The sequence below is a fragment of the Pseudonaja textilis genome, chromosome 3 (assembly GCF_049901715.1).
Source record: "Pseudonaja textilis isolate UNSWEBS1 chromosome 3, rPseTex1.2, whole genome shotgun sequence".
Taxonomy (NCBI): domain Eukaryota; kingdom Metazoa; phylum Chordata; class Lepidosauria; order Squamata; family Elapidae; genus Pseudonaja; species Pseudonaja textilis.
This window is the reverse complement of record NC_141992.1, coordinates 177,759,529-177,771,332: the sequence shown is the minus strand read 5'-3', so window position 1 is coordinate 177,771,332 and position 11,804 is coordinate 177,759,529. Positions and strand designations below refer to the sequence as shown.

The 11,804-nt window shown below is 41.7% G+C and overlaps 1 protein-coding gene across 2 annotated transcripts; it reads left to right on the top strand.

The window, feature by feature from the left end:
• The first annotated feature begins 3,088 nt into the window (after positions 1-3,088).
• Positions 3,089-10,344, top strand: KLF10 (KLF transcription factor 10). Of its 2 annotated transcripts, none has more exons than XM_087931573.1 (4): positions 3,089-3,625; positions 6,400-6,636; positions 6,792-7,710; positions 9,010-10,344. In XM_087931573.1, exons 1-4 carry the CDS (start codon positions 3,590-3,592, stop codon positions 9,267-9,269), a joined length of 1,452 nt encoding a protein of 483 aa, XP_087787699.1. In that variant the 5' UTR covers positions 3,089-3,589; the 3' UTR covers positions 9,270-10,344. The 2 variants fall into 2 exon arrangements, with proteins under 2 accessions (XP_087787699.1, XP_087787698.1); XM_087931572.1 differs by lacking the exon at positions 3,089-3,625 and adding an exon at positions 4,876-4,926.
• The last annotated feature ends 1,460 nt before the right edge of the window (positions 10,345-11,804 follow it).

Below are 11,804 nucleotides of genomic sequence, written 5' to 3'. Positions count from 1 at the left end.
CAGACAGACAGACAGACAGACAGATAGATAGATAGATAGATAGGGAGAGAGTATTCAGCTTTGTTCCGGTATTTTCCCACGTCATTGTAGTTGTGCTTTTAAAGTTGTAGCAACGTTTCGGCAGAATCTCATCTGCCATCATCAGGTTTCTGGTGATGGCAGATGAGATTCTGCCAAAACGCTACAACTTTAAAAGCACAATTACAATGACGTGGAAAAATACTCCAACAAAGCTGAATACCATACATGTATGTACCAGCGAAAACTTAAGAAAACAAATATGTATGTATGTATGTTGTGAACCTGTACCTTTCATAAAAGAATAATTATTTTAAATAACTATGAGCTATAATAAGAATTAAGCCCATTCAATGACCTTTTGACAGGTAGCTACAGAGTACAGAATCAGATTGCAGACAAAGAACAGCCACTACAAACAAAAGTGTAATCAAATGTGGGGAAAACAGGTTAAATTTTTAACATTAGAACAGAGTGGCCTTGCACAAGCCAGACTCTTAGCTCTGATAGACGGTCACAAAATAAATCCTAGGTCAAGATGCAATGTAAACAGTATCATCCACATCCAAATTTAGCATTCCCAGTATAAACTTTTTATTCCCTCAAATATATTGAACTAAACTTTGATGGTATGAATTTTCCAGTCTTTTTTAAAAATGTGCTAATTTTTCATTTTCATTTTACAATACTTACCTTATATTGTTTAGATAACAATACTTATCTAAACCTTAGCAGACAATAATCAATAACATTATTAGATCCACAGTTTGTTAACTTAAACAACTGAATTAATTCAGCTGATTGCATTCATGTAAAAACAGATCAGTCAAACCCAGTGCTGTGGAAATACATATTAGTAGAATGGAAAGTATGGAATAGTCTGTACATTATTATTTTAGCAATCACATATCACACAATGTAAGAATCTCTGTATTATAGACATTTAACTTCAAACTCATTGTACTCCAACAGTTAAGAGACCACCACTGAAAGTCCAAGATAATTGCCATGTGATTGAAAAGAGTGAGAGTGCATACAGCTTTAGTAGGCAAGTGTGTGCAAGTGACTGTGCTGGAGTTTCTTTTTTGTGCACTTTCTATGCAACCACCATCTTTATATACAAGGTTTGAGGTTTAAGAATTGAAGTGTGTGTGTGTGTATAAATCCATTTTAATTAATCCAATTTTAGGGATACATGTGATACCTGAATTTCATAGAACATGACTGATTAAAATGTAGTTTGCTAGTTAATAGTTTTATGTATCATGTAAAAAAAGTGAGACTGATTTTAATTCCACTGATTTGAATTACTTTTGATTTAAACCAAGAACCATCCCCAATGAAATCTTAACTTTCTCACATTACTTAACATAACAAATAGTTGCCATGCAGAACATAAACAGATCATTTTCAAATGTACTTTACGAAAAATACAACTAAGAGCAAAGGCTTAATTTCCCTTTGAAATTGTAGGAATTGATTCAGTCTGACAGCTTCTTCTTGAAATACTTAATTGTGATTGCTTTTGAAATCTTTTATTTTAAAATATACTAGCATAAAACAGAGTTTGAACAGAGTTGAAAAGCACTGAATGAAAATGTACAATCAATAGTTTCTATTTTGAAATCCAAGATTGACTGTCTTCCAGGCAGAACAGCCATAATACCACACTAATGTCCAAATAGAAACACTTTTGTAAGTGCAGCCCAAAGTCAATTTCATGTGAGATGTTCAACTATACAAATAAATAAATAAAACATTTTACAGGTAGTCTTTGACTTCTGTCTATTTATTCAGTGACCATTCAAAATCACAACAGCATTGAATGAAGGGACTTATAACCTGTGCCTGAATTTACAGTTGTTACAATGTCATACCATAAAAATTTGCGTGATTGGCAGCTTGTTTGCACTCACAATTGAAGGGATCCTGTAACTCTCCTCTAGGGTATCTCCACCCCAATTATGCTCTTTTGATTGTCCTGCAAAGTGTTGGCAGTGGTAGAGGAAGATTAACAGACAGATGGCAGCGGACTCTGCATTTCTGAAACCAGGAGCAGAGAATGCGTAAAAACAAAGGATTATGTAGGTCCATGCTGTTTGATTTTGTGCAATGTCAGAAAAGAGATGAAATAGTTATGATCAAATGAGAAACCTAGTGGGCTCTATCAAAACAAGTACCAAAAAGTAACCCGTATAGTTAAGTAATATAATCCAAAGTATTCAACATAGGCAGGAGTTATTCCCAACAAATTCCACACAAGAGAAACAGGCACAGATGGGAATGAGGTAATGACATAAAGTAATGCTAGGTATTACCTTCACTGCCTGGAAGAAAGATGAGATGTAAATACAAATCAATAAATAAAGCTAACTGTACTTCTGTTGCTATACTACATTTTTACAATTGCATTATGGAAAACCCTGCAATGGCCTTTTCTGCACTATACCAAGCTGTTTTTCACAGTAACATTTCTTTTCACCCAACCAGTCCTCCATCTACACTTAGTCTCTTCCTCTGTAACAAAGGCCATTCTACACCCAGAAAAAGAGTATGCCAATAAAGAAGAAAATTTGTAACTCAGGATTGAAATAAGGGGTCCTTGTTCTGTGAGTTTGCTTGTTTTATTGCAGACGTTTCATTAACCTAACTAGGTAACATCATCCGTGCTAGTAAGGAGTGCTGTTTGCTGCCAGTTTATATTCTGATGACTCGTCTATGTGGGTGTGGGTAGTCTTAGAAATTCTTTGTTTGGGCTGTTTGCTGGTGGCTGTTTGGCACGCTTTCTATCCATTTCTCCCTTCCCATTGTCACTGCACAAAATTACCAACTTCATATCCATGGCTTTTTTTTTTTTTTAGCAAACAGCAAACCCTTCCCTTAAAAAAAGCCACTAATAACTGGGACTTCTGGGAGAATCTTATGCACAAAATTTATTTATTTTGGCCAGTGAAAACTTAATGGGTTTAAGGTACAGTGTGCGGTACTTTTGAGACGGCACAGGACCCACCTCCAAAGCGTTTTAAAACTGCACTCCATAATTTTTTTTTTTTCCCGACCTGGTGGGCGTCTTTACGGAGAGGCTTTCCGGAAGAGACCCAGCATGGCTCTTTCGCTATTAACCAAACGACCTTCCCTGCCCACCTCGCTTCTCCCACAGGAATCCAGAGAAGGGGCGGGAAGGGACGTGACACTGACTCAGCCAGCAAGTGGGACTTACCCAAGAGCCGCGCTGGGACACGCCGCCGGTTTCTGCGCACGCAGGAATGACTCCCTCTTCACGCTGCCGGGCAGCCGCTGATCACGCGTGACCCCCGCCCGCCGATTGGCCCGAGCTTTACACACCTTTGAAGGCGATTGGCCGGGTCCGCGCCCGCCTTCGCCTGCGCTTAAGCTGGGGAGACGCTACCTGAATGGGGAGCTGCCCGCGAACAAAAAAAGAGGAAAAATAAAGGCAGCGCCAAAGCCGAGAGCGCCTGAGGCGGGGAGGGGGACGGCGCTTGTCAACAACCGCAGCCCGCTCTTTTAGCACCCGTCCGCCGCCTAAACGCTGAAGGCTTTGCCATCAGTCATGCTAAATTTTGGAGAGCCTGCTTTCCAGCACACCGTAAGTACAGGACCTGGGCTGCTCGAAAAGGGAGAAAAAAATAGACATCCTTTTTATCGAGGCAGGATAAGGGAGACCTGATGGGAACAGCTTGTCTTGGGTGGGGAAAGAGATGCGGGAAAGGTGATCTGTTCTGGAAAGCAGTTCGGAAAGAGGGTATGTGTGTGCTTCCCCCGCGTCTCGGGGTGGTGGTGTTGGTGTTGGTGGGGAGGCAGGGAGGGCGAGCTGCCTCTCGGAGGCGATAGGGAGGGCGGCAGACCCACGGCGGGGAGTCTGCAGGGTTGGGGCTCCAGGATGAACGCGCGACTATTAAAAGTGATCTATTTTTTGAGGAAGGCGAGCGAAAATGGGGGGAGAGAGAGAGACATAAACGTTGCTAGGTAATCTACTGGAATTAGCAAAGGGATCCCAAGCAAACTTTTGCTGGGAGTTGGAGATTTGGGAGCCTCCCAAGGGTGGAGGGACAATTGGACAGAGGAGCCTCAAGGGATCAGTGGGAGAGCCCTTAGAGCGGGGGTCCTCAACCTTGGCAACTTTAAGATTTGTGGACTTGAACTCCCAGAATTCCTCAGCCAGCTTTGCTGGCTGAGGAATTCTGGGAGTTAAAGTCCACAAGTCTTAAAGTTGCCAAGGTTGGAGGACCCCCTGCCTTATAGAGGACGTGAGGGAAATCAGTCGCTTGCGCTGGAGGGCAGTTAGGATTCGACGGGGCGGGACACTCTTGAGGGACGGGAAGAAAGGAAAGGCGCTCTCGGCTGAGAGGTTAGCTAATTTAAGTAGTTGCGGGGCGGGAGGCGAGACGTGATGGGAGCTGAAAAGGCTGCTCCGGAAGGCGAAGGCGGGCAAGAGAAGAAAGCCGCGGCGCTTGGGGAAGTCGAGGCATTGGCAAGTCGCTGAAAATAGCCTCGGCAAAAGGGAGCGAAGGGCCGTGAAATGCAAGCGAGAAACCGGAAAGCGAGAGGGGAAGCCGGGGGCGGCTCTGGCTTTAGAGGGAGAGGTCGAAACGGGTCAGGAAGCGGCCTTCCTGGATTGGCCGAGAGACGGCTCCGGGAGGGTGGGGGTCGCCGAGGCGGAGAAGGCCGGGAGCTTCCCCTCCTTCGCATTTCCGCCTCTTCTTCTTGTGACCGGCCTTGGCGGGAATGTTCGCCCCCAGAGCGCCCCCCCACCCCGCTGGAGTCCGCCGCTCGTGCAGCTTAAACCGTCCAAGCGCCTTTCGCGCCCTTCATGAGGCGACCCCGCAGCTGTGGAGCCAATCGGGCTGGCGCGGGAAGAAGATGGGCGGCGGAGCCGCTGAAGCCAAGGTCTGGCCCGTCGCGCCGCGCCCTGGTATTGGAGGCTTTCTGGGAAGGCGGGATGCTGCCCTGCTCCGACGAGCCTGCCAACCCGCCCATCCGGCTTTGCCTCCAGGCGTGGGAGCGACTCGCGGATGGCGAGTGAGGCCGGGGAGGGGGAGGAGGGAGGAGGCCTCAAGAGAAAGTGGGTGAAAGGTCGTCGCGCGGCAAAGCCCAGTTTCACGTTCCCCGACGCTGAGGAGCGGCCCCCGATCACGCTTTGTTCACATGTCTCCGCCCATTTATTTTTTTTCGGCCGGGGATAACCAATCGCAGCCCCTGCTGCCTGCCCCGAGGAGCCAATGGGAGGAGGAGGGGGACCATCCTGGAAGGAGGGGGTGGGGAGCTGTTCGAAGGGCCGGGTGAGTCATGTCGGAGGCTCTCTGAGGTGAACGTGGCTCGCTTTCAAGATCCGGCTGCCGGAGCGAGGAACTCCCTGGCCTCGATTTCCCCCTCCACCCCCCGGAGCCTGACTTGCTCAGCGGCCTTCTGCTGGCAACCTGGTTCCCTCCGGAGTTTCCCATTTGAAAATAGTCTTTCCGCCTGCATAGACGCTGTGACTGCAGAAGCCGGGCGTCAGAGCCGCTCAGTCTCGAGGAAACAAAATCACTTTCGGAATAATCCTGTTTAGGGGGGTTTAGCGGGTTTAGTCTTACAAATGGAATAATAGTTGCGATTAAGACGATGTTTCTCAACTGCAGCAACTTAAAGCTGTGTGGACTTCAATTCTTAGAATTGCCAATTGTTGAGATGCATCGCTTTCGAGACGAACCACACGCAAAAGGTGGTTACTTTTTGCACGTAGTAAAACGGAATTGAATAAGCCAATAATCCAAAGATAACCTACAGCATAAGCAGTGGTAGAATTATAGTGTGGGACTGCAAACATTTAGACTACTGCTTGAGGGTAGCAAAAAAAAGTGAACGTTATGATGATGTTGCCTTTATTTAAGCAATTGCTGTGGCTGCTTATCTGACAGTACTGCCTCTAGGTAGCATATGAAAAATAAGACCAAATCACAACAGAATACAATTTATTAGAGTAGTTGAAAATGTCACGAATACCCAAGATTCAAAAATATTCATATTCACACTCAGTAACAAAACTATAACCCATGGTGAAACAAGTCAGCCATTCCGGGCCCAAGGGTACAACCAAGTCTTCAATCCCTTGTGAAAGGCTTAAAGATAGGAGTTTTGATCTAGTGGCCTACTTTAACAGCCTTGCTAACTGAGCTTCTAAATATTCTGCAAACAAAGGGAATTATTTGACTTCCTAATAGTGTTCATTTTAAAGAAAGTAGGTTGATGATTGTTATCATTACTACGTTTATACATTCTAAAATCTTATCTGAAGGATAGAAAAAAATAAATTTGTATTGGAACTTACTGTTGGTCTTTATATAATTCATTTTTCCATTTCCCCCCCCTTTTTTTTTTTAGGAAGAAGGAATGGAGATGATTGCTAAAAGGCAATGCCTCAGGAAGTGTTCCTGGAACTACACCAATGAAAAGAGTGCTTTTGAAGCAGTGGAAGCTCTTATGTCCATGAGCTGCAGTTGGAAATCAGACTTCAAAAAGTATGCCGAGCGGAGGCCAATGACACCAGCTTCAGATACATCTGAGGAGTTTGAAGACAACTTGCTACCTCCTGCTGATTTTCGTACAATACCAGCTTTTGTAAGTTTTATTCTGTTATAAATTACTAACTGATAGCTTAGTGCTGTGCTCTGCTTAGTTTATTAACACTTATTCTAAGATAAAAGCTAAAATCTGCAGAAATTCAAGTCCTCATAAATAGCTCACTTCTCTTCTCTTTGCTTTGTTTTGTTCAGTGTTTAACTCCACCCTACAGCCCTTCTGCTGACCTTGAAATGGCTCAGGCAGTCCATCCAGCAACATCAGCGCCACCTTGTGTACAGAACAAGCCATATCCAGACCTTTCTGATCAAGGCCTTGCAGCATCTCCTAAAGAGACCCCAAATGTTCCAGTGCCAAGAATATTGAGAGCTCAGGCAACCAGCGTCATTCGCCATACAGCAGATGCTCAGCTTTGCAGTAGCATAACCTGTCCAGCAAGAACAGACCAGGTTAGGAAGTATAATGATAACATGGAAGCAAACCAGAATGGCAGTACAAAGTCACATTCAGAAGACAATACAGGAAAAAAACAAGATTTATCTTGTAAAAGTATATTGCTGAATACTGCATTTCCCGAAGATAAGCTGTCAGCCATAAAAGAATCCACAAGTCCATTACAGGCCATCAGCCCAGTGCCTTTCCCACAGACTGTACTTGATACTTCTCCATCTGTTCCCCTGTACCCTTCACAGGTAGCCTCTCCAACTCCTGTGCAAGTAGGAGGAGTCTCTTCTATGCCATTGGTTTGCCAGATGGTTCCATTGTCTGCTAACAACTCTGTTGTGACAGCCATAGTATCTAACACTCCTTGTGGTCAATTGCCATCAAACCTTTGTCATCCAATGGTCCTCATGGGAACTCAAGTTCCCAAAGCAGCAGTTATGTTTGTAGTGCCACAGACTGTTGTGCAGAATGCCAAGGCTCCGGTGACTAGTCCTCACAGCACCAGACTGTCCCCTATTGCTCCTGCTCCAGGTATGGCCCCTCCTGCCACAAAGATCACTCCATCTGTTGACTCTCTCAGAACAAGAAGCCATGTTTGTAACTACCTGGGTTGTGGAAAAACGTATTTCAAAAGCTCCCATTTAAAGGCACATGTTAGAACACATACAGGTGAGTTGTGGAATTGTCTAGTGTGAAAAATTCTAAATGAACTTCTCGGTGACATTAATATGATGATGAGAATTGCTGTTATTCACCTATGCAACTCTTTCCAAATGTTTTAGTCTATATGTTTTTGTGAAAAACCATGGTATCAAATAAGGAAGGAAAATATCACTTGAAGATAAGGAGCGTGTCAGATTTATAATTTGAAAGTTAGATTCTTTCTGCTCAGAATAAAACAACTAATGTCAATCTTCGCAGATTGTTACTAAAGTATCATTTAACAAAGAAGATCTGCAAGGTGTAACTTGCAGGCATTAATTATAATTTATATTCTGATTATATGGAACTATAAGAATATAGTAGATACTATATAAGGTTTTGCCTACGTTATGATATGATTACTTATTACTTTTCAAATGTTTTTTTTTCTATTATTGGTACAATATTTACATTTTGCTTCCAATCCAATTGTTTTTGTTCCAACCTTCCCTTCTTTTTTGCAGCCACATATAAAACTTGTTCCAAGTATCGTAATATTCTGAATCCCCCTTATTTTTCATTTCTAAATTTGGTCTATCAGATTCTGTACATGCCATTATTTTCCTTATTATTTCTCCTTTCGGTGGTATATTTTGATTTTTTCCAATACTCTGTGCAAACCATTCTTACCGTGGTCAATACGTGTATTATTAAATATGTTGTACCTTTACTGTGGCCTTCTGTCATTATTCCCAACAGGAATAATTCTGGCCTAAATTGAATGTGTTCTCCCGCTCTATCCATGCCTTATCAATCTCCAATATTGTCTTGTGTGGTTGCATGTCCACCACATGTGGTGGTAAATCCTTGCACTTCCAGCATTTTGGTGATAAGTTGTTGTACATTTTAGTGAGCCTTGCTGGCAGAAGATGCCACCTGTAGAACATCTTATATAAATTTTCCTTATAGGCCATCGCCATAGTTAATTTCCTATTGTTAGTCCAGAGTTTCTGCCATTTTGCCAGTTTTTGCCCAGGCCACCATTGTCTCCTTGACATGCTCGTCTTCTAATTTATATTATAATAAGTATCTGTACAACACCTTAATCAGTTTTTCATCTGTCCCTATCAGCAATTTATCTAGAATTGTTGGTTCTGTACTGTTGCCCCATATTTTCCTATCCTGTGTGTATCTCATCTGAATTTGTAGGTAGGATTTGTTTATAAATGGATATAGAAATAATTTATTTTCTGGTATTAATAAAGGTTTGTCCCCTATTAATTAAAAAAAACACTTGTGCCATTAATTCTTCATTTTGTATTTTAGGAGAAAAGCCATTCAGCTGCAGTTGGAAAGGCTGCGAGAGGAGATTTGCCCGTTCTGACGAACTATCTCGCCATCGCAGAACACATACGGGAGAGAAAAAATTTGCCTGCCCAATGTGCAGTCGACGATTCATGAGGAGTGACCATTTAACAAAACATGCACGTCGCCATTTGTCAGCCAAAAAATTACCAAACTGGCAGATGGAAGTGAGCAAGCTAAATGATATTGTTACTCCGCATACTTCAGTGGCTGATCAATGAAATAACTTTGTCTAAAGAGGCTGTTTAGCTTTTTTCCTCCCAGTGTATGACTGGTACCAATGGTAATGTGAAAAAGCATTGCAGAATAAGTCTGTGGTTCTACACTATCAGACTGAAACAGAGGCAATGGCTACCTGTATACCTTTGCTGTGATATATAGGGTAGCAGGCATTTTTGTGCTTGGAGTAAGGAGACATGGAAACATCAATGCCAGTTCTGGAAAGAGCTGTTCCTGTGTCCTCTGTGGCTGAGTATAAACTAGAGAGAGATGCAGACATTAGGATGTGGGAATGTTTTCAACGCTGTTGCAAGCAAAATGCAGAATCTCAGTTTATGGTACAGAATCAGGAATTCCAGTAATACGAAAATGCTGAAAATTTTAAGCAGAGATACTTGCTGTTTTCTCAGTTGTGAATAATGAGGGGAATGTGGTTATCAACATCCTGAGATTAAATGTGTGTATCTTTTCTGGTATATAAAAGTATAACTAATTTAGCAATTCTGTATAACTTAAGTATATCATTGAGAAAGTGGTATCATATGGCTGGATTATTCTAAAGACAAATTTGTACAACTTTGAAAGCATCACAGTTCATACTATTAGCTGTACTTCAGAATCTTTTGTTGCGTGTGTTTAAATTGTGTTTCTTTTATACATTTAAATTTCTATATCATTGAAACTTTGATACAGTGCACTTTGTTTGTTTAAAGGATAATTTAAGAGTTACAAAAGCTTTATTCTCCAGGAAGAACAAAAGCAGTGTGCTTATGTTACTTCCTGAAATTTCTCTAAAATAGATTACAATAGAAATATGATTGACCTTTATATGTTATAGATATAATTTAAAATGATATAAAATTTGGAAAATGATGGATTGCTTATGAAGCAAAGAAAGTCAAGTCATCAGTCCTAGATGTGTATACAGTGATTTTTCCATCATTTTTTCAATTATCTTACTATACTGAATAAATATAAAATTATAGAATATTGTAATATCTATTTTGTGACTAAGATTTTGCACAAGATTTCTTATGTACTTTTACTTGTTTACAATAAATGTAATTTTCTTTAATATACCATGTGTTCTCTCCATTTTTCATATTTATTTAAAGAATGACACTAAAATTCAGTGTGACACACTATTTGAAGTGTTCTGAACGTAGTGATCTTTTGTAAATTACTAAGAAGATACTATATACAATGAATGTTTGCATGATTGCTTCTAACAATGACCTCTAAATTCTCCTTTGAGTCTTGAGCATTTAGAATAATGGGATATAAATGTAATAATAAGCCACCCATGGTTACCTTGAAGTAAAATGGGTGTCCTATAAGTTGTATAAATAAATAATAAAAATATCCTCAAATAACATGGTGTAAGATGAATAGAATGACAAAAATAGTGGCATGGTGCATAGTTCCACTATTTTGTACATATGTATGATGTTGTGACATATGTCCAAAAGGGGCAAGGTTCTGTTGTGATCTCCCAAAGAAGTGGGGGGGGGGTCACCTAAGTATATCAGGACATACCCATTAATGTCCAGGTTGCCATGTTCTATACTACTTGTAGCTTCCAAATATTCAAGGGCAGCTCCACATATTGCATGTTTAGACGGTCCAAACGAGAAATAATGTGGGTATAAGTGGCTATAAGCACGGCTTCCCAGACCACAAATGGTCACAATTGGCACACAAGATTTAACAGTACCCTCCTAGCCACAGCTGTCCCCTGCTGTTCAAATGCGAGCTGTAAGTCTAGAAAAAGTCCCAGACTGGGCCACCTGCCACAAGAGTCAGAGATGGAATTTCCCTGGAACTGGTAGGCCTAGAAACCCAACACCATTTTGCCTGGGAGTGATTCAGTCACAGTCTTTCCCGCCCCCATCCAGACTCTGATACCAAGAACTGGGTCACCACCTTTATCACCTGTTCAGCCTGGGAATGAGATACAGAAGTGGGATCATCAGCATACAGATGGTCCTGAATCCTGTGCTGACAAGTGATTTCCCCCAGTGGTTTCATGTAGATGTTAAAAAGAAGTAGAGAGAGAAGCAACCCACTGAGTAGAAGTCTCTGAATAGATCTCTCCCACCATCACTTCTTGGAACTGTTTCTTCAGAAAGGACCATCATAAATCAAAAGCAAATGTCTTTGGGATAGAAGCGCTTCTGAATGAGGGATAGTGCTGCTTCTGAATCAGAAACCTCATATTTTAAATATTCCAAATACTAGAACTCTGGAAATCTGAGAGTCAGATATCAAATGTATCATTAGCAGGTTTTTAGGGTTATTTTTAAAATGTTCAGACATGTTGACACATGGCAAATATAAACAACTTACAAGGGCAGTCCTGCATTTGCTCTGCTACGAGGCTTATAAGTAACAGGGAATTGGCAAGCATCAAAGTTGACCCAGCCAATTACAAATTCTTCTGAAACTTTATATTTTCCAAAATCAATCCCTGGCTTTCATAGCCTAATATTCAGCTTGTGGATGATACCGATCCTTTTCATCCTGAAATATGTTTTTAA

Bases quoted from the DNA above. Each gene is read 5' to 3' on its own strand.
- KLF10 (XM_087931573.1), top strand. From the start codon at position 3,590: ATGCTAAATTTTGGAGAGCCTGCTTTCCAGCACACC. The intron at 3,626-6,399 runs GTAAGTACAGGA...TTTTTTTTTTAG, and splicing joins AGCCTGCTTTCCAGCACACC to GAAGAAGGAATGGAGATGAT. The intron at 7,711-9,009 runs GTGAGTTGTGGA...TTTGTATTTTAG, and splicing joins ACATGTTAGAACACATACAG to GAGAAAAGCCATTCAGCTGC.